Here is a 27,931-nt window from a genome sequence, read left to right as displayed (position 1 = left end):
CTGAATGCACTACGATCAACATTGGACCAACGTTGGGCCGACGTAGAATCTTTTTACATAATTATAATATTAAAAATTTTAAAACGTCATATTTAACCACTGGCATTTCAAGTACAAACCATTTTGGAAAAAAGGAATTAGTTTCCATAACCACTCACTGCTACATTTGGCCAACATTGGGCAAAAGTTGTCTTGCCAACACCAACTAAAAGCCAAAGAACTAACCATCAGTCAACGTTGGCCAAACAAATGTTATATTGGGCTTTATCTGCAAGGACAACGCCATTTATTTCATGCATTGTGGTTATAGTTAATGTTCCAGCAACATATAAGGAATTTGTCGTTTCATTTAAAATGAACATTTTAAGTACATTAATTCTATTTTGAATCCGCAATTTTATGAGGCTTTCACTCGGTCGGAACGAATTTAAGTGATCATGGTTTGCACCAAGCCCCCTCCCCTCACCCACCCTACCCCTTGTTCAGACCATGCAATGTACGCTGTTAATGTATTATGATTTTTATATTGTAATGTCGAAAGTTGATATATAGAAAAGTTAAAATCATACGGGTATTTGTCATATTTTGAATTTCAACGTGTCATTGAAGGTGCTTCTTACGTCACTTTGTAATTTCTATAAATAGACTAATCATGTATTATTGCGCATTATTTCCAAATAAATGAACAATTATAAAATTGTTATTTGTAATATCACATAATTATATTACTTGTAATCTTAATGTTAGGGCTATTTCTTCCACTTCTTAATTTGTTGCACTTGTGTTTAATGGTTTCTCTTTGAAATCATGCTGAACTATTTGATACGCGCATATTGATTTATGTTTACCAGTTGTGCGTCTTATTTGTCAACAAGAAAGGAAGATGCAATAAATTTCGGAAATCTCTGGAAACTAGACAAGTAGAACAAGTGACACTCAGCGTAAAGGTAGACATGGATCGTGTTGTTGCATTAAATGTGCGATACGAGGGAGACAATGAAGCTTCTCAAGTTTTTCAGTTGACAACCGACACGCAGTGGCCAGACTTGGAAGCCATGGTAAAATATTGGACTACATTATACATCGTCCTTTATATCATATGACCGTACTTTCACAATTTCAGTTAATGTTTTTGTATATTTCTTTTTTTTTTATTACATATGTTATATTTTCCTAGTCAGTATGTGAAACTGAAACTGATAATCAAGGTAATAAATGTCAGAAAGTTCCTTAATCTTGCTGTTTCATAATCATGACATCATTGCTATAATTGTAGAATGTATGGATTACTTACCAAAATCCAGTTATTGTTCACATGCGAACTGATTCAACTGAAACTTTGATCTGATCATTTTTGCAAAGAATTGCTTGTGATATTGCATACTCGTAAATCTGCCTGAACAGTAATTTTACTTGTCCGAGGCAATAGGACAACCTAGTGCATAAAATTGCATTCCTAGTTTTAACATCATCAGTATCTACATGTACATACACAACATAAATAAGTTTTATCATGCTTTAAGAATACAAATATGATTGAATATATGCATAATTGTATAAAATTCAAATGATTTATCATGTTCATATACTACATTGTACAAATGTATAAATTGTTGATGAATAAAAGAATGAAGTGAAAAATGAGAACAAAAACAGGTCTATTTTTTGCTGAGTCATGTCAGAGTGAGATGACAATGCAGTGTTCTAGGTTTCTACTTTCCTGTCACTCGGGGTAAGTAAAATTTTGATGTGGGAAAGTTGTTTATTACATACATGCTAAACTTTCCATTTGAAAGCTTGAATTTTTTAAAGCGATGTTTAGCTTAAAAAGTAAACTTAGAATGTGGGAAAGTTAATTTTAAATCTTTTCCCATGGAAACCTAAAATTTTGAGAAATTCAAGAATACTGCAACGTCTCTATAAACACAGACCAAGCCGAAAACATTATGCCCTTGTATAACAAAATGGACATATTCAGAAAATGTATTCCGGGCAAGTTGTTCATGACGTTCCTCATTGACATGTTGCATTGATGATTATGATTCTTAGCCATGACTCATGAAATACGTGTCTTAGGTAAAAGCTTAGTGCTAAAAATTCTTCTCTAACTACTTATACACATAATTTTTTTCCAGCTTAAAGCTCAGTATGACTGTGAGAATGTAGAAGTATTTTATGTAGATACCGATGGAGAATATGTGAGTATACATGTACAAGACTGGGATAGTAGTCAGGGATTGTCCAACCTCTATTTACCTGTATCATGCTCATTAGCCATGAACACATGATGAAGACAGGGCTGGGTTTAATATACTTGTCAACTAGTTAACATCAACGTCTCTTTTTATAATTTCTTTTACCACATTCAACATTCAGTAACAATTAGCTAACTAAATATACTACGAGGGATTGTGTGATAATCTTTTATCGCTATTTTGTTTAAAATTCCTTTGATCTTGCTATACAATAATGTTCAGTCTCACGCCAGTCGAGTGAGAATGAAAATTATCTTCAGTTTCTATGCCCTTGCGTGACATACAAGCAACAGCGCAGAAATATTTGACGACCCTAATAATCATCTGTTTGTTTACTGTGTGTGAAATAATGGATAATTTGTGGCAATATTTTCTAGTCTACTATGGAAAATGATTAAATACAGTAACTTACCCAAGTCAAATTAATAAATACCAAAATTATTCCACAAATTATAAACGCGACCGTCATAGTTAACCAAATTTTTTTCAAATGATGTGCATCACTGCTGCACAACATACATGGTGTCACATAGCACATCGCCGAAAAAAATAGTTCGGAAAGGAAATTTGCCACGCTTATAAAACATACATATTTAGGTCAGGAAAACTGAAAATAAAAAAATAATACCTTGCAATTCAGCAAAACAGTGATAAACATATAATTAAACATTTTTTCAACTCGCACGATTGATTTTCTCAAGCTCATCTTCTCGACGAGGTTAACCTTTACCATTATTGGCATAATGAGAGATGAGGATATGAGGGAAATCTCAAATTTGAGATTCCTTATGAAACTGGGCTTACATGTAGGTCTTGTAGCTGCTCGGTTCCGTTAGTTTGTTTGACCTACTTTGTATAAATATCCTGTGCATTTACATGTAAATGAGGCTCCAAAATATCTGGATATTGGGAGAGAAATTATTGAATTTAAGCAAAAAAAATCTATAGACAAGTCTACATTATCATAATGATTGAAATCTTCATGAATTTCTGAGACTTTCTTCCTGGATCAGGGGTAGATAATTGGCTGCGAATTTGTGGGTTCCACAGCAGGGTTCTCCATGGAGAAAAATTTTAAGGCACAATTTTCAATGATTCAGATGCATTCAGGATGTATCTATTTTCCATTATTTAGTTTTTGAATTTTGTTAGAATATAATATTCATTTCATAATTAGCAAAATGCATTCCTCCCCCATTTTTTTTTCTTTTCATTGTAACTTTCATTGAAATATCTTTTTCATTAATTACTCTGGTCTTAAAATATATGTTACCAGAAAAAGTGTTAATTGCCTAATACATTCTATAGTGAAAGCAGCATACAAGTGCAGAAAAAACATGTGCAATGAATCAAAGAAATTGAAGGAGGAAGAGATATAAATGAAAGTTCATTCATGACAGAAACCCCATCTAGTCATGAAATCAGGACTAACATGTACATATATACATGTATATGGATCAAAGCATATACATATAAATTGAACAGTCCTTTCTGTTTTCATCTTGCTATTTGTACATGTACTATATTTAGACTTGAAGAATTTTACCTTCTATTTTCTAGTCTATTTTCCCATCAAAATACATGTTCCCCTGACTTTGGGAGAAGAAATGCAACAAGACATTTTATTTTTCAGTCGTTACTTTGTCATGACTGATTGGTTAATATAATCTAAGTCAGTAATTGATTGATTTCTCAGGTATAAAATTACTATATGCCAATAATGGTAAAGGTTAATCTTGGCAGACGACAATTTAACCATGAAGGAGAATATTTGATCTCTGGTGGCCTGCCAAAGTGCCATTCTAAAACATCTCATGGATAACCCTGACCACAGTTACCTTATTGTTTTAGAAGGTTGATTGTGATAAACGAAATTGAAAACTTCAAAATTGAAGAAAATAATTCCAGTTGTATATAATAATGGTATCATACTGTTCTTCATCATCCTTTAGAATTGTACCACATGGTGCTATACCACAGAAGGTAAGCTAGGATTGGTTTTTGGAGTTGTGACTTAAACGGCTTAGGAATTAACATCGTTGGATAGGCTGGACTGATTCCAATGTGTACCTCCCTCACCATCAGAATCAGCCATGTCACACATGTGTTTCCTATGATAAGGAATTAAGGGCAAAGTAAATGGGTTAGAAACAATCGTTTTCATAATGTCCAGACAATAACTTGACTTAAAGCAAATGGATGTTTGTACCTTGAAGTGCCATACAGAGAAAGGCCTGTATTGATATTCAATTTTTAACTGGAACATTTTCTGAAAAGGGGCCATTTTGATTCTTGACAAATTCTTATCCCGATCCAAAGTAACATTTCAAGCTGCATCCGTACATGTATTTGCCACAACTGTTCAGGTTTCAACCAATCTGATTAAAATTAAGACCTATCAATTGCATGTGACTGAATGGAACAATTGATATGTTTGATTTTAATTAGATCGGTTGAATCCTGAACCTGTGCAGTCCTATCAATCTTGGCCTTGTGCAGCATTTTAATTTTTAGTGTTATGATAACTTTCTCCATCATTTCATACCTTAGTGTATAAACTGATTATTAGGTTATATAAGAGTCTAGACTTCCAATAACATGTAAACATTAGTGTTAAATGTCATAATTATTGAAGTCACACAAGGATTTTATATGCACCTGTTACTTTGCTTGGGTCAGGTGACCTGTGATGCAATTTTAGAAAAACAATACTTAGGCCAAAAAAAATTAATGTGTATGTTTTAATACCCCTGCAAACTTATTTTGGGGGGATATATTCAATGTAGGTTTCACCCTGTCTGTCCAAACTTTTTTCTTAGCAGCTCGAAGCATTGTTATGAAACATTGGGAGATGTAATATAACCACATGTAGATGTGCATACTGTCAGGAATTTTAAGTTTTGACAAAATTGTAGAAATGATGGCTGTTGAGCTTACTGGTAAGCGTTTTTTCAGCATAACTTGGTCTGATGTATTGTCCACAATTACTCATTGGCTTCCTGGATTGTTATGAATCTTTTTGGTGTGTTAGATTACTATTCAGGGATGTACATATTGTCCGTAATTTATGTTAGGGCAAAAATTGTAGAAGTGATGGTTGTTTGAACTCAGACATTATTCAGCAAAACTTAATCTGATTTGTTGTCTGAAACTCCTTAATGACATTCAGGATTGTAATGATACTCAACATTTCTCAATGGAGTGTTAGATTACCATATTGGGATGTACATACATGTATTGTCAGGAATTAAGCAAACATTGTAGAAGTGACAGTTGTTGGACTTGTGTCCATTATGTATCATGTGTCCACATTGGTCCCCAAATGTGCAGGGTTGAATAGGCTGTGAGGGGCATTGTCTAGATTATTACACCTTTCAAAATATGGTAGACAGGAAGGATTTTTTTTTATTTTACTTGTTTTCTAAATATGAATCTATGGTAGAAACATTCATATTTAACGGTGCTTATTGAAAAATGACTAAGCAACTTAAGGAAAACAGGATGGGGAAGGTATTAGAAAACACACATCTTTTTTTTTAATTTGGCCTTAGTAATTACATACAAAGTCAGAAGAGCTGTAATATACTTTTAGTTTATCATACTAGTGATGGTTTATAAATTATGTTTACTCTGTTCATATATGTTATTTTTTTTTTATTTTTAGGTAACTATGAGTAGTCAAGAAGAATTAAAAGAAGCATTTAAGGTAAAATTATCAATAGAAATTTACAGGGTAGCTGGACTTGGTGCAATCAAACTTTAGTGTGATGTTATATCCACTGTTATGATGTGTGTATGATGTATAGTATTGATGTTTTAGAGAAACATGGAACTGAAAAGCTTTTGTGCATGAGTTACATGTACAATATTTTAAGGTAAAAAGTTGAAAAGAGGGGAAATTTGTCATATGATGAGGAAAATAAGAACAAGTTGGACCAAGAAAGTGTACACACTGAAATATAAAACATTACATTGTGTCCAGGATTGAATGTGAGGACAGTGTCACACAAATGTAAGTACTGTTCAATACAGAAGTATAAATTTTGCTACAGGAAGCATTTAACATTTTGTCGTATTTTTTCATTAGGTTGCACAGCAGTGTTCTAGTACCTTACACTTGAAGCTGAGAAACTACACAGAGGAACCAGTAGAACCAGAACAACAAAGAGCAGATATTAAGCCATCACCAGATGGCACCACTGAAGTCAAGATAACTATGGAGGACTCGAATGAACCAGAGCTAGAGAAAATAGAGGATAAAGGAGAGGAAAAGGAAGAATTGACGAGTGAACAGGAACTTAGAAAAATAGAAATGTGGTAAACATTCTTATGTCACTACTTATGTTGCACATTTATCAGATTTGTTTTATGTATTGATTAAGTTATTAAGTAGCAGTCTGTAAGAATCCTGTAAATTCTGTAATATGGGATACACCTCCAAAAAGGCTACATATTTTTATTTTTGTTATTAGGTAGTTTAATAGATGTTTATGATGAAATGTATTATTATTCATTCCAATCTGTCTGCTCTTAGGAGATAATCCACATTGATAATCCAGTAGTTTCTATTGTACTTTCAGCGTCATCCAAGGAGTCATCTCCCTTGATATTGAATTCTGCAGTACATTCTATATAATTTTTATCTCCTAAGAACAATATATATATGTGAAAAGCTGAATATTAATTTCTGTTTACAATGGCGTTTTAAACAAAATATCAAGATTAAAAACATAGGCTTTTCAACAATGAATCACATTTTGCATGATTCTTAGCTGGATTGCTACTTAAAGAGTAATCAAGGGAACCAAGGTGATAGCGGTAATCAAAAGAATGTAATCCAGGGACAAAGACCAGACATGGAAAACAGACATACACGACAAAGAACATAAAGTCATACATACAAAGAAACAAAAGCAAATGAGCAACTCAGACTCCACTAAAAACTGGGAGCATGGACCAGGAAAGTTGTATTACCCAGGAGATTTCAAAACTTGGTTTTAATACACATTCTTCCTGTTTCAGTCTGATGTCAAGATTCATTTACATTACAAATGTATGTTATTTAAAATATAATGCAACACTATATAAGTATACTGAGGCACTTGATTTCAAGTCAAAGTAACAAAACTTTTAACATCTAAAACTTTGGGTTCACACTATACAAATTCTTCAAGGAAAGTTACTAGGTTATCCTATTCTTACAGGGTATAACATTAAATGTTGTCCTTTTGCCTGGGACAAATGAAACTGCAGTGTACCATTCCATGCATTCATACAAGTAAAAGTTAAATTATACTTGCCTGGAAGGCAACCAAATCTTATTTATTTTTTAACATGTGTATACTAAAGGACAACATGATTTTAATTTTGGTAAGTAGAATTTTCATTAACTTGCCCAATAGGACAAGATTCATAAAATGTTAATGTCATACCCTGTTTTTGATTTGTGTGGTAAATTCTATGACTGAGTATTGGTGTGAAACATTTTGTTACCGTACTTCTGAAATTCTTTTTATCAAATTAAATATTCAATAAATAAGTCACTTACAATAGACTGATGGAAAACAATCATAACAAAAATTAACGTAATCACTTCTGTCATACATTTTTAGGCTGCATGAAGATAGTAAGCCCCCAGAGCTGAAGGTCATACAGTCTGTTGATGTTACTTCTACAGAACATGAGAAAAAAGGACCTGTAGAAGTGAAGTTTGATGATGAACTGAGAAAACAGGAAAATGAAACTGTTTATGTCAAGGTTAGTCAGTCAGTAGGAAGGTTTGTAACACATTGTCATTTAATAAGCTTGTAGCAGTGCAAATGAAACACCACTGGACATACAAACATGTCAGGGATAATTGCCTGTGGGCTAGCAGGAAACATTTAATTATTAGTTACATATACTGGAGAAAAGAGTAATATTAGAGGTTAGATCAGGCAATACCAGAATCAGTTTCATATTCAATGTTGTAGAACAACGCAAATCAGTCAAAGATCAATTCAGCTGAAAAACAGTACTGAATGTTGTGCTGTGGACTAATCTGGTTGTATTTTAAAAATGAATTTGATGAAAATGTGAAAAAGCAATTGTCATTGTAAAGATAGCAGTGATTTGTTGAAAGTGCCATGTGTAATTCATTTCAATAATTCACATGTGAAATAAAATTGTGTACTTTTTCTCTCAGATTTTTCCTGCTTAGATTTTATAAATCAAGTATTAATCCCTCGATCATGATATTGAAAATTAAAGTGGAAAGTAGAAATAAACTGTTGAGGAAGTCTATTTTATGAATTGGATAATCAATTGGCTTTGTGAATAGGCAAAATACTTGTGCCAAGAACACTTGAAGATTTTATTTGTGCACAGAATAAGCTCCCTAGGCACTCATTAAGTCTGGGCATTCTTTGATCATAATTTGCAATTGGTTATTCACTCCAGTTAATTATCCTTTTATTATTTGTGGTTAATTGTTCATTTTTGTAGCAAAAGTTATTGAAGCAAAAAGTGAAGCGATCTGAAAAATCTGGTAGTGAACACAAGCGACGTCACTGTAAGAGTGCTGAACGATCAAGACGACATCCACGGTATGATGAGGCAGGTGAAACATCAGATGATTCTGCCATGCCCTATGATGTCTTCATCAAGTACATGCAACAGGTGCGAGATCGATTTTTCGTACATGTAGATACTTAGATACATACTATCTTCGGTTTAAGGAAATGGAAACTGGAAGTATCAGGTGAAGACAGCTGTCTTCCATCTACTTTTGATATCCCGAAGGATTGATTCCCAATCACAAGTTTGCCTTGACAATTTTTCAGACTACCTGTATGAGTCATGATTTTGTACATTGTAATAAGTAACAAAAAGCTGATTGAATTTTTTTTTTATAAAATATTATCCAAACTGTCAGTTTAATTCTAGCTACCTTTTTATTGAACGTTTGTAAATACTTCTTATTTTGTGGTAAGTGGTATGATTTTTGTAAGGTTTATCACCACTTTCTGTTTATGTTGATTTCTTCAAAATAATTTATGTATTATATGTATTATATTTATGTATATTTACAACATCAAATACCACTACAGGTTGAATAACTCTCAGCCATTGATGTAAAATATAAATATATATATATATTTATATATAGGTTGAATACCTCTCAGCCATTGATCTAATATATATATATATGCCCAAAAAAAATTCCAAGTAAAACATTTATAGTGCCAGTCCAGTATAAAATTCAACAAAGCAATAACTCTTGCAAATTAAAAATTGAGGCTGGTTATGTGGTCTGTAACTAATTCAGAAAAAGAATTAAAGTGACTTTGGTGGGTTTTGACATTTCCTGAATTATCTCCTGTCTGATTTTTAGAAAGACTGATAATTAAGTTATATTGTCTTTTTGCAGTTAAAATCCGAACTCCGAACCGAGATTGTTAGAGATGTCACCAGAAAAACAGTAAAGCAAGTTTTGAAGGGCCTAGATGGTGCTGTTATCCAATCAATGAAGGGAGGTAATGCTGCAGATTTATCAGAACAACATGGTTCCCCTGTCAAAATGCCTGATACAGAAGAACCAGTACAGACAAAAACAGAGACAGAGGCTGGAAAAAAACATCGTAAGATTCACTGTCCATGATTTTCTATACTAATACAGTGTAATGATTAGCCTTGAAGAAATTAATTTTTTTAAGACCCCAAAAATATATGGATGTACAGGTATAATTGATTGGCCTTGTTGTTAACATTAACATTGGTGTTGGTTTGGTAGCTGTCCATCAACATTTGGTTTCTGGACATTGATTGAGTATAAGTTTATAGATCTCTTGGAAAATGTAATACACTGGGTGCCATGAAACCAAAACATTTGATCCCAATCTAAATTCAAGGCTGTATCAGGCTTTAACAGCATATTCATTTTACCTGCATCAACTGTTCAGGGTTTGACTGCTGTGGTCATATCATGTTGCACTCTGCAGAGTATGTAACTTCTTTTAATGTCATGAGAAATGAAGTGTTGTAATCATTAATATTTATAGTTTAATCAAACCTTTGATGCCTGTTTGGTGAGACTTTAAAAATATCATAAAAATAGTACCTGTAATATTTAACATAGAAACCTTTAATGTGTGTGTCACTTTTTTATCAGCTTCTTTTTGTAATGCAGCCTTAACTTGTTAAGTTTATTGTTCCTTAAGTATCCTGGGATTCAAAATTTATTTTCTAGAGTTTATGGTCCTACAGTTGTTTTCACAAAAAACAGTAAGTTATGACATCATAAAAGATCAAAGAATTGTGGCATCATAACTTACAACTGATTTTACTCTTACAATTTTTTTGGGAAATTAACCACTCAAATTTTTTTTAAATTGTAAACCAATGGTCCCTAAATGTTTAAAGTCCAGGATCTAGGTTCACCACTGTTTCATTCCTCTGTAAATTCTATTAGATTTAATACATGTCATATTAACATCAGTTTCTATCTGTGGTGCAGATTTAATAAGTGGAGTTGTTTGCTCACTTTTGTTTCAGTTAACTAGAATGTTATAATTGTGTCCATCACACAGTAGTTTGGCATTGAGTTTAAGTTTCCAACAATAGAAATTAAATTTTTTTGCCAAAGAGCCATGTATTACATCCAACTACAAGCTTCCTGTTAGACATATATTGATTATTATTTATATACGTGACATAAACTGCTGAGTGTATCCTCTTATTGTATGCCAGTACATTGAGTACTCTTGACATAAACTACTGTATATATCCTCTTATTGTATTTTATAAAAATTGTTTATTTTCCAGCTGTGTATTACCATGAGCATGTGACATGTGACTTTTGTGAGAGGATTATTGTGGGAGCTAGGTATAAGTGTTGGTAAGTACAATTTGTCACCAGTAATTGTAAATAAATTGATTATTTTTTTTTAATTTGGGGGATATATAGAAATCACCTTGTCTGTTGGTCTGTCTATGCATTAGTCCACACTTCTTGTGAGCCAACTTAAGCTTAACTGCTCAAGGGATTTTGATGAAATTTTATAGGAAGGTTTGATATCATGTAGATGTGCATGAAAGAGTATAATTACTGTTGGATGATACCAAAAAGGGAGATAATCCAACAAGCATTTTACATTTTATTCCATTTGAAGTGGGTGGTATTCCATTCATGAGCTTGCTCACACTATTTTTAGTTTTTACTTGAAAAGACTGATATAGTTCATAAATCAGATCATTATTTATTTACATTAAAATCCAGTTTGACAGTAATCATCTGAAGAAATTATTTTTTGCTAGTTTTATAGTGTTGTTATAATAAAATTATAAAAATAAATACAGATTGAAAATTGGGTAAATCTCCACTATTTTTAAAATGTATTAATTATATTTTCTTTGTTTTCAGTAACTGTCCAGACTATGATCTTTGTGAAGAATGTGAAGCCATATTTGGAGTTCATGATCCAAACCATGTTTTCCTGAAGATTCGACGTCCTGTCCGTCTACGTAACAAATCACCTTTACTGAAGCAGATTATTTATAGATCTACTCTTGCAGAGCCATTAGAAACACGACAGCCATTATATGAAGGTGCAGAGAAACTTGTAAAGGCAAAAATGGAAAAGTGAGTCATGAATTTTTTTTATGTGTTGTTATTTGGAGCAGTGACTGCACGGCCCATGTCATTCTTAGATGTTTTGTTTTTTTTTTAGTTTTTTTTTATTTAAGTAAGAGTAATTGGTTTTCTATGAAGTTATACCACAAGGTTCTATACTACAAAGTCAGCTGGGATTAGTTTTTTTTTTTTTCAACCAGGAAAAATGTGTAGGCGATAATGGCAAGGTGCTGTTCTCTGTGTTGTCATTGTTGCATACACTGTTGGTTTTTATGTGAAAACTATGTTTTAGTCAGTGACTCAAAATAAGATATTAATAGTTCAAAACCCTAGGAGGAAGATTGGTATTAATTTGTAGGGTGATGGTCCCAATTGTTTTGCAGTTAGAATAAAAAGGTGTAAAAAAAGTCCTTTCATTAACGTGATTAAATTTCACTACATGTGCATTACTCTACATATAGACATATAGATCTTTATGATGTGCATGTATATTGTACCACATAGGTCAGACTGGTACTGATTTTCACTATTACAGGGATTATTTTTTTTCAGCTTTTTGGCCAAATTTCTGCTTATTGAAATCAGGATTTTACCGTTACAATTCTTTTTTTTACTGTTTATTAATTTCCGATTTTACCAATTTCTGCTTTAATTTGTTTGATGACCTCGTAAAATCATCCCTGGTATTATGAATCTGTACTGTATATAAAAAAGGTTAGAAAGGGCAAAAACAAGCTTGTTTTTAAACAACATTTAGTTTGTTAGGATCTTTAGGATGGAAGAAGCCATCATTTTCTTATGAAATATTGCTGTTTAAACTGAGTGACATAAACTGATCTTCTTGTACTTGATTTAAATTATTTTGTCCAATTACAGATTAAGAGCACAACTTTCACAAAAACAAGAAAAAATGAAGAAAAAGGAAGAAAAGATTCTGAGAAAACAGAAGAAGAAAGAGGAAAGACTTCAGCAGTGGTTAGAAGCATCATCTAAGCAGGATTTCTCAAGTCATCCTGAGTATGTACATAAAGATGTTGAAGACGACTGTTCGTTCAGAAATTGTTACGTGCCTTGATTATTGTAATATTTTTCATTTTAGTAAAAAAAGTGTTATTCATTTTTGAGATTTGAGAAAAAACCCATAGTAATTATGTTTGAAAATTCCATAATACTAATTTTAGTTTTCAGTATGTCCCATTTTTTTTAATAATAAATCATTGTTATAATTTCTGAATTTACACTATTGCAAAACTATTGGACAATAACTTCATGATTTGCATGTGCATACCTGTAGTTATATATTTATTTGGAATTCACTGCTATTTTTAATGTATATCACTTTCTATTGATTTGCAAACTCTGCTACACTGGATTAGAACCTTATTACACTGTATTTGGATTCTACATCTGAACAATTGAAACTGTTTACTCACAGTATAAAGACATTAATTATCCTTTATCAATAGAATTAATTGGAAAGAATGAATAACCAAAATATGATCATGAGTGCCGAAGAACGCCTAGATTTAAGTAGTGTGCCAGACTTGTTCCATGCACAAGTTACATCTTAATGCAATATTGGCACGAGTGATCATATTTTGGATATTCAAGATAACCAATTGGTTATCCTATTTATAATGTAGATTTCCTCCATTATTCATTGCTATTTACCAGAAAAAAGAAAAAGTGCAAGGGTGAAATTATCGAATTTATTTCACACTGAACTATTGAAATGTTTTACACTGGAGAACATTCCGTAAATCACTGATATCTATAAAATTATGCAAATTCTTAAGTTGTAAGAGTTATAAGATAATCAGTTACATGTAATATAACTCTCTGGGAAACTCTAAATCTGTTATCTTTCTTCTTTACTTTAGCATGTTTTGTAAAATCTATAAGAAATTAGTTTTAGTGAATTAGTTTTATAGCAAAGATGATTTATTTTTTTTATGAACATTATGAAAGAACCCAGAATGACTTGGAAATGTGATTTCATATAAACTGTTTAGTCAGCTGCAACATTTTATCAGTATACACCATAATAGTAAGTCACCCAAACTTATCATTTACTTACATGTATGTAGGAGTGGAAACAATTCTAACTCTTAATTACAATTCTGCTCATTTTAAATATTGAAACTCCAATATGTGCATGTTTGATAATATGGGAAAAATCAATTTAATTTACAGTGACTTTGCTGCTGGTTTCATGTATGATGTGACCATACCAGATGGTACTAGTGTACAACCAGGAACCAGACTGATGAAGACCTGGAGAATAAGGAATGCTGGGAAAGCAAGATGGTCAAGTTCTTCTACCAAGGTGAGATTTGCATGTATATATGATGGAGGTCATTGTCAACTACATGATTGCATTGGATGGGTTTTTGTCCCTTGCCTTTCCTTGAAAGCTATAGAATTCTTCTTTCCTTCTTGAAAAAGTTGTTTCTAGGGCAGTTCTTTTTCCTGAAGATAAATCCATAACAAAATAAGGAAGACACATAATAACTTTTGGATCAGTAGGTAATAGTTTTTGGTCATGTGCACTTACAGGAATACAATTGTTGCTGAGAGACAGGAACCTGGAGAAGTGGTCTCATCTGGGTTATACAGTAATATACTTCAAATTTTCTGTGATTTTCTAATTCCTTGAATACATCAAGTTCTTTCATACACCTAATAACTGACTTATTACAGTTAAATGTGAATATTGCTTCTACAACTCTATGGTAAAATTTCATTTTAGTTGAGAGTAGTGTATGACTGCATCCCTGCTGTAGAGAAGGAAGTAGAAGTTCCCAGACTGAGACCAGGAGAAGAAGGGGAGATAACTGTGGAATTAGTGGCACCAGAGAAACCAGGTAGGGTAATCATTGATTAAAATAGATCATACCTATTACAACATTTTCAGTTTGACCTTCTGCAGGATACTTTTATTCTGTATGGTCTAATTTTAATATTTTTTCCAATTATGTATATTTGACTTATGTTGTGGCCATGTTTGATCTGTTTAGTATGGTTGTTGATTTTCTTTTGAACTTTTGATTTAAAAGCTAGATCATATTTTCTATAACAAGATAAATAAATTAAGAGTTGTTGAAATTGAAATCATTCCATTTCCCTTTTCAACTACTATGAGAATGTTTTGCTGTGTTTACTACTCTTGTAATCTTATTTTATTTAAGGTCGTTACCAAAGCCACTGGAAAATGTATGCTCATGACCGTGCTTTTGGACATCGCATCTGGTGTGACATATCTGTTGCTCCAAAGGAAGTATTAGAACCAACCAGTGACCACTCACTGCAAGTAGTTTCTGAACAGACCAAGATGGCTGAAAGTCAAGATCATGTGGTAGGTTTGGTAAAACTACTTTTACAGGCAAGGGTGGATCCAGAACTTCTCCGCAAAGGGAACTGACTGGCCTAAGATGGGGCCTGCTCCACCGATTTCAATCAATTTAATATATAATCAACCAAGTTGGGGCAGTAATCATCCAGATTTTCAAGCATTAGGCCCTCTCTTTAGATCTTCCTTTAAATAAATAGTTTTGTTTATCCCTTCACTACTACTATTATTCAGTATTAATGCTATATGTGTAGGTAACAGTAGCAGTAATTAAAATGATTAATACTGTTTACCATAATTTGAATTATGGCATCACAATGACAATTCACAATCACAATTATTCATGTTATTATGGCATCTGCATATGTACATGTATATAGGACTTCTTTTATGGTATACCTTCTGTGTAAAAGATCAGGTAGAGAATCTTTTACTCTGCTGATTCAGTTTATTATACAGCAATCATGATATCTGAGATATCTCTGATAACCTATTATACAACAATTATGATATCTGAGATATCTTTGATAACCTATTCACATGCTAAAAGTGGAGTCTGTTGTATGTTTTTAGCATCAGAGAAGTGAATATCAAGAGATACCAGAGCAAGAAGTTCAAACTTCACCTACACATGATTTCCTGTTAGAGCCAAGGCAAACAAGTTTGACACCTAAAGAGGAGGTACCAGTATATTCATCACAGGATGAAGGACCAGTTGAGAAAGATGAAAACCTGAAAATAATGGTGGCTGAAAGTGTTGCTGAGATAGCTGACAAAATGGTAGATTTTGTGTGTGATCAAATGGAGAAACAACAGTCAGACAAACAGGAGGTTGTAATTGAACAAAGCAGTTCTGCAGTGAATGATGGTAACTATAGTAACAACACTGACTCTACTAAAGATGTACCAGAAAATTGTGAAGAAGAACAGGAGCCTGCTACCTGTGACAAGTATGAACCAACAGGAAGGAATACTGATGAATCAGATTTCAGTGATAGACAGGGCTTTCTTCATGTCAAGGATCCAGATTTGATTGCATTCGAAATGTTAGAACCTAATGAAGATGAAAAATTTGAAAATGCACAAGGTAAATTGCACAGTTGAGAGGCCTGAATATTTCAACTTTCATTCGTGTTTAATTTGCCTCTGTTAAATGTCTTTTACTCATTCAATTTTAGGATTGATTAAGATTAATGATTTTTTTACCCATTATAGAACTAGAAAGTTTGGAAAATGAGGATATCAATTGTATTTGAAGTATCTTTTCTGAAGTAGGTATATTTACATTTAATTCTTAAAGTTGCAGCCCTTGAAATAGTGCATTTTGCTAGGATTTATAACTTTTGCTATAGTGAAAATAAAAATATACTTCATTTCATGCAAAAGTTAAAAAAAAATACCTAATATTCTTACTTTTTTGCAAAAATTTGTAAAACTTTTTCATTTTTTCAATGGATAGAAAAAAAATCACAAGGGGTAGTACCCTAAAGGAGGGTTACTCGTTATTTGTGGACTTATTCAAACCTGTTCAAGCTCTCAGCCAACTATGCTCTCAGCCAATTTTAACTGTGTCAAGTTGGACCAAACATTTGAAAGTGTGAAGAATTTACATGTTTATAATTCAACAAATTGTTCTTGGATAATGAGAATGGATATGTGAATATGTCAAAGAAAATACAACTCCTCCGGGATGAAAAATTTCAGCCACATGTACTATATTACAACCTCAAACCAATATTTTCCTTACCTTAATTGGAGAAATACATGTATAGAGCTTTGGCCCATTAGAAATCAAAATAGGTATAAATTACTGGTATATTAAAAAAACAGAGCAGTGTATGACACTTCAGTTTCTTTGATATGCTGAATCGTCCTGTTAATATACATGCAGATATTCAGATTAGGGCAGAATTGCCAAGTTGCTCCAAATTAGAGTCTTATAAAAATTACAAAATGAACAGTTTTTATCACTCTGTATTTGTATTTTTAACTTGGCTAATGTTCAATTTCAAAATTTGCATTCTAAGACCTTGCATCTGAATGAGTAATCAAGGGAACCAAGATTCTAGCAGAAATCAAAAGAATGTAATTCAGGAACAAAGACCAGACATGGAAAACAGACATACACAACAAAGAACATAAAGTAACCAGAACCATACATACAAAGTAGCAAAAGCAAATGAGTAACTCTGACTTCCCTAAAAACTTATGCTATGTCAAACATTTAATGACAACCTGAACAAAAATTCATTTATGTATCAAACTTAGGTATAGTGTCCATACTATACATAGTTTCCCCTTTTCATTAAAATTGATGGAGTAATTATCTTTAAAGAATATTTGACGGAGAGGAAGGAAGAGATACAAACTGAGGAGAGACAAGTTCTGTCTCGTAGTAGTAGTGTAGAGGTCGTCAACATTTCACATGATGAGTCATCATCTGATGAGGACGAAGTGAAGGATCATGGGTACTTAAAGAGTTTGCAGAGGCCAACTGGTAAGTTTATCTGCCTAATGTTTCAGCAGATGGTCTTGGGAAGGTGAGAGCACCTTGCCCTTTTTGATGGGTTCTATAAGCATCCTGCCCTTTTCTGTCAATTTTGCCTAAATAAATGTTAATGCTTGCATGATTTACTGTTAAATTTGCTTCTATCATGCTTTTGATGCTATAGTGCCCATTTTCAAAAGCTTTTGAAAGGTTTTATTTCATATCAAAATGTTCTTCTTAAAATTGAAGTTTTTAACAAAAATTGGCTGATTTGCATTCAAGTGGTCTAGAAAGTGCCCTGAACAAATAAAATAGTGATGAATATGAATTCATGATGGGGCATAAGTGTTTACTGCTTGTATAGGAAGTAAAATTGGAAAGAAATATTTGCATTGCATTGTAACCACATTTCAGCAATAAAATTGTCTGCATTTTTTTTTCATATATTCCTTTTAAAATAGGACCTCCCTGATTTGAGAATGATATATACTTAATTCTACATAACACAACTATGTTAAAGTCTTCAAGTGAAATTACTGTGAAAGTAATATTGTTTTAAAGGTACCAGTTTTCATGGTTTTCATGGGTAGTCCAAACCATGAAATTTGGTTCCCAACGAAAAGGAGATTAAAATTGATGTGTTTACCAGTGGTCTATTGCAATAGTACTGCTGTTACAGTTCTGTAGTGGACTGTTGCAATAGCACTTCTATAACAGTTCTGAAGTGGAGTGTTGCAATAGTACTGCTATAACAGTTCTGCAGTGTACTGTTGCAATAGTACTGCTGTTACTGTTCTGAAGTGAACTGTTGCAATATTACTGCTTTTACAGTTCTGAAGTGGTCTATTGCAATACTACTGCTGTTACAGTTCTATAGTAAACTGTTGCAATAGCACTGCTATGACAGTTCTGAAGTGGACTGTTGCAGTAGTACTGCTGTAACAGTTCTAAATGGACTGTTGCAATAGTACTGCTGTAACCGTTCTGAAGTGGACTGTTGCAGTAGTACTACTGTAACAGTTATGAAGTGGACTGTTGCAAAGTACTGCTCTGTTTGAAGTGGACTGTTGCAGTAGTATTGCTGTAACAGTTCTGAAGTGGACTGTTGCAATAGTACTGCTATAACAGTTCTGCAGTGTACTGTTTCAATAGTACTGTTGTAACAGTTCTTTCATGGCTGAAATGTCTTAAAAGTTAATTGATTCATCATTAATCAGTTTAACTATGTTTAGCCAATTTGGAAGATGATGATGACAGTTTTAGTGACAGTTCCTATGACATCTATAATGACAGTGAGGATGACTTTCTAGTTGTACCCATGCCTGCCTGTTTTAACCTAGAAAGACCTATTTCACTGAGACAACCAGATAGTCAGTCAGAAGAAGAAAAGGAAGATAACTCGGATGATAACCAGAACATTAACACTAAAATAGGTCAGTCAAGGGCTAGGTTATAACTAAGATAAACAGGAGCTATAATTTTTTTTTCTTTCCTCAATAAAGTAAAAGGCCTTACATTAGAAAGCTTTTGTGCTTTATCATAAAACTTATTCCAGTTAACCACTTAGGGGTAAGAAAGGTACTTTAATAATAGGTTTGTTGGCTAGTATGGCAAAGTTCAAGGTAACATGTACTTTAAGAATTACAACTTATGAAGCAGTGAACCTGGTTTTAAAAAAATGATAAAGTGATACATATTGTAAAAAATCTCTTTCTTGGGTGCTGTTTTTTTTTAGCTTTTGTGTTAACCGATAAATTTAGAACACTGTGCAAATAAATACTTTAACAGTACTTGGTTTATATTAATACTTTAACAGTACTTGGTTTATATTAATACTTTACAGTACTTGGTTTATATTAATACTTTACAGTAGTTGGTTTATATTAATACTTTACAGTAGTTGGTTTATATTAATACTTTAACAGTAGTTGGTTTATACTAATACTTTAACAGTACTTGGTTTATATTTTGACCGATTTCATTATACAGACATGATCAGTAATACCAGTTTTTTTCTACAGAAAAGCCTGCTGAAGTCTCAGTTGATGATATCCTCCAAACATCTGGCACAATAGAGATCCCTCCTCTTGAGCCCCAGACTCTGGACACACCTACTACTGAAGCCCCTCCCACTGAGGATATGCCTATACAACAAGCAGAGATCTCATCAACATCCATTGAGACAACTGGCAAAGTTAGTAATGGCCACCAGGATGGTCAGGTGTGTGGTACTTACACTTTCCTTACAGAATGAATCATTTCACAAATTAAATCTATTTCAATCTTTGTTTTTTTTTAAATGTACATTTGTAGGTATAAAGAGGATTTTTCGTTGGATTGCACATGTAAAAAAGACAAAATTTTTGTTTCATTTTGTCAAAAATATTGTATCAGTAAAGCTAATTGCATACTAAGGTAGACTGTATACAAAACAATTAAGATTCATAGATTTCCTGTTTTTTTACCACTCCCAATGGATTGATTGATTTCAAATTTGGTATCTGTCTTTATATAGATTGGACATATGTTGTAAGCAATTTCCTGCACAATTTGGGGTTTTATATAGCACAAGATGGGCTGTATAAGCTACAAACTATTATTTCCATGTATTCTGTTATTTGTTTGATTTTCTGATTGTGTAGATTTCCCTGGAGACTGATAGTGAGGAAACAAAAGTTATAGAAATTACATCTCAAAAACAACAGAAACAGGAAGAGGATGTTGTAACTAGGCAACCAGAGGGCGCCACTGCAATGGAGACTGGGGATGATGGTCAGCAAGAACAAAGGTATTTAACTTTCATCCACATACATAATTGTTCATAGGATTCTTCACTTCCTAGTACTGTATTATTCATGTTATTGTTCATGGGGTACCAATTTTCGTTGTTTTTGTGGGTTTGATAAACCTTGAAATTTGGCTTCCAATGAAGAGGATATTTCCCATTTATTTGTATGATAGGATTGTCAAATCCACAAGTAAAAGAATCTATGAGCTGATAATTGTTCCCTAAAACAAGAAAATTGGTGCATTATGAACTTCAGTGAAACCATAGTACTCTGTTTTACTATGTTTTCTATTGTGGATTGGGGATACCACAAAATCTAATATTAGCGAATTCATTGTAAATCAATCTTTTGCTTCCATATGAGTAAATTCAAGAAAAGAAAAAATAATTCCAAGTTATCTTCACAAGATTTTCTAATTGGAACAGATATATTAGGGCTTTAGGAGACTTATTTTCTGTAATATATATACCCCTAGAAAGACATGGAAAAAAATGTTTTAACCCTTTGTCTATTTACCCTGCTGACATATGATATATATGTACTAGTAATGTCAAAATATGTGTTGTCCATGGATAAAGTTTTAACCATTTGAGTGTAGGACTTGATTTTATTCTGTGTTTATTTTATTCACAGACCTGCTGAACTGGTTAACCAGATAATGCATACAGCAGTGAAGGCAGCTAACAGGGCTGCTGCTAATGCTTACACTACAGCTAAAGAGGTATTTTATACATGGCAAGCTAGAACATATCAGGTAGGTCAGAGGTTGTGAACATATGTAGGTCATACACTTTGACTCAAATATATTATATAAAAGTTGTAAACTGTGTATAAATTTTTAAAGCATGCAACATTTAGGAGATAAAGTGATGACTGGTTGGCTCATAGTAAAAATAACAAGTCCCAGTAGAATGGTCTGTCTACCTGGGTAGAGTTCAGAATAACGAGTCCGAGTGGAAGGGTCCATCTACCTATGTAGAGCTCAGAATAACAAGTCCAAGTAGAATGATCTGTTATTATATGATATTCTTGTCCTGAAATGCATTACCAATAAGCCATGATCAATGAATTAACAAAGTGAATCAGGGAGAGGGACAAATATTGATACTAACAATTAAAATACTACTACAAGAAATAGAAATGACCAAAAAGAGAAATTTCCTAGATTTGACAGGTGCAAAAAAATATGTAGAATGATTCAGTTGAATTATATGAATTAGATGACATTAATTTACCCAGCAGGGTGGAAATGCTACTCTGTAATATAACAAAGGCTAGAAATATTATGTAGAATAGTGATATTTTATTGATTGAACAATTGTTTGAATTATAGAATGCTAGCAATAATTACAAGCCACCAACATCGTCATGGAAACCGAAGGAAACTGAATATAAGCCTCCAAGATCTGATTGGAAACCAAAAGATAACACCAAGTCTGAAGAAGCTTGGAAAGCTCCGAATAGCGCATACAAACCCCCAACATCGTCATGGAAACCAAACAGTGACAAATGGCAACCACCAAAAGGGAATGGACCCATGGGAAAATTACGAGAGATGGGATTCTGCAATCGTGAGATAAATGAAGAACTTTTGAAGAAACACAATGATGATGTAGAAGCTGTTGTACAGGAATTGTTGTCAATGACTGAAAATGATTGGATGAACCAACGACACTAAAGAATGGTTACCATGGTTATAATTTCAAAGAGAGATATGTGAATTGACATCAGAATGCACAGTCTGTTGATTAGATATAATTAGATGTACAACTACATGTAAACTTGATACAAAAATGTACATTATCATTTGCTAAAGATAATTGTTTACACATTTTGAATTATTTTATTTTGGTATAATGTATATGCAGATTCATAAATAATTAAATGCTGTTCTTTTTTTTTTGTTGTTGTTGTTGAATAGGTTTTTCAAATGTGCATAGTACTCTAGTATCTACCAGGAATTTACTCAGAAAATATTCCATATGCTTGAATAAACATCTGAATTTGTTGTATCCAAATGTTGACATTTAATATATAATGTAAAATTGTTGATTATCTTTATTGGGTTACGGTTTGATAAAGTTCTGATAGAAAATCTGTTATTGATTTGGGATTTTAATTCATTGACATGTTTAGCTTTGTATTAAAAATTGTTTAAAAGATGAGTTTTCTTTGCCTAACTGTCTTAATTCAAACGCTAAAGCAGGGTAAATGTATTGGCTTTTAGTATTTATATATTGCATTTTTATACCTCATGGTATGTCTTTGCTTTTGAGATTATTGTATTCTACACATGTAAAATTGCACCGTGTTTCCTAAAACATGTCTGTTTAGGACTAGAAAATTAATTCATGAAAAATATATATCTAAAATTATATGGAAATTACATATTTTCTTAGAATTTAATATTTGAAAAAAGTTCAAAGTTTGAAAACATTGGGTTCATATGTCTACACATGCACTGAACTTATATTTCTGTATTAGTTCTGAACATACTGCATATATTCCCATGTGTTTTAGAGAATATGAAAAAATATGTTGCAGGTTTTTTTTCCAACATATTTTTTTTTCTATGTTGTGTTACGATATATATTATGATAATTGAGTTTAATGTGTCTAGATACATGTACTTAAGTATTTTTGTTTCTACATGTATATATTGCAAGTGTAAGATTATTGGCAATGTTACACAGCATACAAATGTGTATGTATTAAAGAATTTTAGTTTTTGTGTTGTAAATTTTTAATTGATTTTAGACCTTCAATAAAAATAATTGTCATTTTAAATAGAGTTAATTTAGAAATGATTGTGTAAAATATATGCTTGTACATTATGATGATATACCATGGCCTAGGATTTCCTCAATTTCATTGAATTTTCCTCAAGCACTCAAATTTTTAGCAATATGATATATAAAGAGTATCTAAGAAAATCCCAAATTTGAGACTTATTATGAAACTGAAACCAGAGCTTAACTATAACTTTAAATTCTGTTATTTTGAGAAAAACAAATGACTTGATAATGGTTATTTAATAATTAAAATTTTATTATTTAAAATACAATTTGATACTTGCATTTGTTAAAAACAATCCCACAAAACAATGCGCAATATGTTTTACGCACATTTTTCTCATGTTTTGGACAAATAAGTGCATGTACTTTAATGAATGACATATGTTTAGGATTCAAGGAAAAACTCATGAAAAGTAAATCTGTATAAATATCATATGTTAAACATGTGTTGTCCTTACGATCTCTTAGTTTATTTGTGTTTTGTACAAAACACATTTTTCAATGACAGTTCTAACAAAGGTTATATGATTTGAAACAGTAAAAGAACAAAAAATTATGTGCTGTAATTTTCCCTGTGCAGCACAGTAATTATTTAAGAACTGATCAGATTATATTGTTCTAATTGTCTGATATTTTCTAATTCAAAATTTTCTCAAGTCTGATGTTCTTCCTCAAATCTTCAATTTCAAATGGTCTTATTGGGTAAAATATCAATTGAAGAAAACCCCAGTTTGAGATGTTTTATGAAATCAAACCCTGAATACCAGGAAAACATTGTTTATTTGGTGTGGTTTTTTTTTAACCATGAATCACCAATATCATAGGCTGTGTCTGAATTTTATATGGACTGGCACTTAATTATTCTGTTAAATATAATTATGATTTCTTTTTTCTTTGTTGACTTAATGTTTTATGGTTAGATGATAGATAATATTGATATGTATAAAACACCTAGAATTAAAAGTAAATTTGATGTGTTATACATCACTGTACCATAATGCACTGTTTAAAACTTACTTAGGTCTTTTCTAGAAATAAATGTATGTAGTGGGGTGTAGGGAGGCACTTTTTATTTGATCCCACCATGCATACAATTTTATCTGATGATATTCTTTCATTGTTAAGGCTAATTGTCTGAAAAAAAAAACATCCATCAAAATTTATTAGAGGTGCCTTTCTACCCCCCCCCCCAATTAATTTTGAAATAGCCCTTATATAACTTCAATGACTTTAGATCATTGGTTTAATTAAAAAAGTACATTGACTTGCTTATTATGTGATATATGAAAATTGTTTAATTATACCACACACAAGTCGCAACAGTTAAATGTTTTTTTGTTTTTTTTTTTTTTTGACATGTCTGTCCGTCATAGTATGTTATTGCTCCTTCATTTTGTACCCATTTCCTTCAAACTTAGGTGAATGGTTAGGTAAGGTTATGTGGCACCTGCAGCCCTTTTAACAAAAAATCTTAAGAGTGAAATAAGTTGTTAATTATGATGTCACAATACTTTGAACTATTATGACATCACAACTTGTAACTACTTTTACCCTTATGATTTTTTTGTGAAAAAGACTGCAGGGCAGGATCTGTTCCAATTATTTTTGTTTTTTATCATTGAATTTTTGTTGTGTATATTTCATCCTATAATTATTTTTGTTTTTTTCCCTGTATTTTAACCAAAGCCTTAGTTTTGTGACATGTATGATTTTCTAAGTACAACTCTTTATAAGAATTATGCAAATGCTGAGAAAGATATTTTGAAGGAATATTGATTTCTGTGTGTTAACAATAGCTTTCTTATTGTTGTCTAGAAGCTGAAATCAGGGGCAAAGAACTCTAAAACTGTGGACAATGTGGTAAACACCTGTAAGATAATTGTCTATTGCCATAACAGTTCAGTGATCTTATTATATCACTTAGCATGCATAACTTTTAGAGAGAGTTGTACTTGTGCTTTGTATATTTTAATTAAGTTACATTTCTCTATAGTGCTGGCTAGACATGGTTTTACTTTTCATTGTACATGGTGTAAGTCATGTATCTGAAGTAACATGTCATGTTGCTGAAAAAAATGCTGAGTGGTTATGGTTTTTATACTTTTTGCAATTCTATTTTAGAATGTTTGTATACATGCATGTTCTGTTAATATCACTCAATAAATCTGTTTATGCCCCTCCTACCCCTGATAACCAAGAGTTAGAATACATAAACTAACCCTAGCTCCAGTTGCCATGGTTACTGTTTGTTGTTGTTTTAATTTACTGAGTCTTTCATGATTAATAAAATCTATGTTATCACCGTTAGGTTTTATGTGTCTTTATTTATGGAAATTATATAGCATTCAGGGGTTGAGGGGGAGCATTTGAAATAGTTGTAGATATGGGTGAGCTGCTGTCAAATCTAATACCCCGCCTTTATCATATAAACACATGGGTTTATACAATTTAAATAATCTTATAAATGCGTGTACTATGTAAAGTCCTAAATCAGTTATCGCCTTGGTTGTAATGTCCAACACACCACCCTTTCTGGAAACCTCGATGGACCCACCCTGCGTCATTTTGTGTAATATTACTAAGGATATTTTTCTCCTTTAGAACATTGACACCCATGAGTACAGCAGGGAATGACTCCGTACAGTCATCAATTAGTAATAAATTATGTTTCGATGCAAGTCGTGCCATATTTGTCATGTCTGTTAGTGGTACATCGCCTTGGTGACCACCGTCGATATGAATGACGTCACACTTCCCGTCATACTCTGGGACATTTTCTGTTGAATCTCCCTTATAAATTACTATATTACTTTCTCTGAACGTTTGTATAACCCATTGTAGAGCAGCATCTTCATAAATTGGACGGTTCCATTCATCAAAACCCATATAATTCGCCGCTCCTGTAGCATAAAGTAACGATGTCGCACTGTGTCCACCAGCAAAGCCTATTTCACATATAGTTCTAACGCTATGTCGCAGCTGAAACTCTCTGACAGCATTTAGATATCCCTTAACTTGTACCGTGTTTCGGTCGCTATAAATATTACCATACACATTTCTTTCGGGCACCTGTAGGTCTATAGTATTCGTCAAGTCATTCAAAAGTGTCAGGAGTTGACTTGGGAGTTGTCGATCTGTTGATTGTTTCTTTAAGTTATTCTCTGGACTGAAATCCTTTTTTGAGATGACGTCACGAAGTCTGACGTATGCATAAACGATAAGGATGCCTAACACCAGCAACTTCACGTTAAGTCTTACGCATTTTAGCATACTGAGATTGTCAATTCAAAAAACATTTTTTAAATATTGCACTGCATGAGGTAAAGGTACGTTAGTCAGCACTGGGGTAATGTACTCAACTAAGTTTGTTTTAATTGAAGTGATGTTGAGATTTCGTGTCATCAGTAGGAACCTTTTTGGTGCAGATCTTTATTACCTATATCATCAAGGTCGCAAAATTTCGACTGCAATTTATGATACAATGCTCATCAAGTTCAAGAACGGTTAGATATTAGCGTTTATACACAAGGTTCAAAGTTAAAACGACTCCTGAATATCTGCATATTACCCATATTTCTGAACATCACATTATTATACCTAAATAAAGAAAATTAACAATTATATATAAGAAAATTTAATGTTACTTTCTTTTCAAATTATGTACCTGTTATCAAACTCAGTTGCACCAATAATTCGGAACAAAAAAATTGTATATAGTAGTTCTCATCCGGTCTTCTCCGTAAAAAAAATAGAATTAAATTGGCATGATTTTTTGGCGACACAGTTACTATGTTGATTTTGTATTTGTTTTACAGCAAGTATAATAGTTAACTTTAGAGGTAGGTTACCCCTTGATCAAATAAAACTTCTTACGATATTTGACAAAAACTTATTATCAAACGTAGATTAAAACTGAAGTGGTAGAAAGTTGAAATTCTCACAAGAATAAAATGGTTGTTGCGTAAACTGTTTATAGTTTATACTCCTTATTTTTAATTATGAAAACCTTTTTAAGGTCAATTAATTCTATTCAACAATTAATGTACCATATTCTTTAAAGCGGTAGATATTTCCATCCACATCTGTATTGCTATTAAAATAATAATCAACAACAAAGGCGGATCACCGACCTCCCCCTCCCCGAAGTTGAAACGAAAGAAAATCACTGTTCAGAGTGAAGGTGTGCGCCTTCTTTTTGGTCTGCCATCAATTTCTGTGCCCGCCCCTGGACATTCTATAGACTAACCTTATAGCTTCCTTTGTCTTTATGATTGTCTGGCTGGAAATGGTTAAAGACTGGTATCGTCAAGGATGTTATTTGTAAGAAGATTATCACATTACAATTGAAGTCGCGCAAGTCAGTAGTTTTGACAATTAATGACGAATTATAACAAGGTTGTCGCTACACTTATATCAAAGATTGACAATAAGACCAAACTTAATACCGGACGCCACACTTAATACCGAACACCATACTTAATATCATCCTTTCATTGTTAACCCTTAAACGCGGACCATTTGATTTTCAGTGGGGTCGATCGGCTGGGATTTTCATGCCATCCAGACTTTTTTCTCATGCTTCGTGGACAAGGTTTTTTCTGTACGTTTAACACCCTTCAGCACTTGCGTATGGAGTTTTCATATC

General features: G+C 32.6%; 1 protein-coding gene across 2 annotated transcripts; it reads left to right on the top strand.

Moving 5' to 3' along the window:
* The first annotated feature begins 832 nt into the window (after window positions 1-832).
* LOC148599141 (uncharacterized) lies at window positions 833-25,589 on the top strand. 2 transcript variants are annotated; one of them, XM_088559726.1, is made up of 20 exons: window positions 833-1,058; window positions 2,136-2,198; window positions 5,920-5,961; window positions 6,343-6,572; window positions 7,868-8,012; window positions 8,739-8,912; window positions 9,664-9,874; window positions 11,058-11,130; window positions 11,656-11,874; window positions 12,742-12,882; window positions 14,059-14,191; window positions 14,615-14,729; window positions 15,054-15,220; window positions 15,788-16,301; window positions 17,550-17,711; window positions 18,935-19,135; window positions 19,724-19,923; window positions 20,345-20,490; window positions 21,125-21,212; window positions 21,825-25,589. In XM_088559726.1, the coding sequence occupies exons 1-20, from the start codon at window positions 954-956 to the stop codon at window positions 22,167-22,169; spliced, it is 3,474 nt and encodes a 1,157-aa protein (XP_088415852.1). In that variant the 5' UTR covers window positions 833-953; the 3' UTR covers window positions 22,170-25,589. The 2 variants fall into 2 exon arrangements, with proteins under 2 accessions (XP_088415852.1, XP_088415851.1); XM_088559725.1 differs by having other exon boundaries at window positions 21,125-21,245.
* The last annotated feature ends 2,342 nt before the right edge of the window (window positions 25,590-27,931 follow it).

The sequence above is a fragment of the Perna viridis genome, chromosome 13 (genome assembly GCF_037379345.1).
Source record: "Perna viridis isolate PV_CMFRI_1.1 ecotype Kerala chromosome 13, ASM3737934v1, whole genome shotgun sequence".
In the NCBI taxonomy this organism is placed as follows: Eukaryota; Metazoa; Mollusca; class Bivalvia; order Mytilida; family Mytilidae; genus Perna; species Perna viridis.
Note: the sequence above shows the minus strand (reverse complement) of the source record. Positions and strands in the feature narration are given on the sequence as shown.

Excerpts from the sequence above, each read along its gene's own strand:
- LOC148599141 (XM_088559725.1), top strand. The coding sequence starts at position 954 with ATGGATCGTGTTGTTGCATTAAATGTGCGATACGAGGGAGACAATGAA. Across the intron at positions 11,875-12,741 it reads GTAAAGGCAAAAATGGAAAA|ATTAAGAGCACAACTTTCAC; the intron begins GTGAGTCATGAA and ends GTCCAATTACAG. Across the intron at positions 19,924-20,344 it reads ATGGCCACCAGGATGGTCAG|ATTTCCCTGGAGACTGATAG; the intron begins GTGTGTGGTACT and ends CTGATTGTGTAG.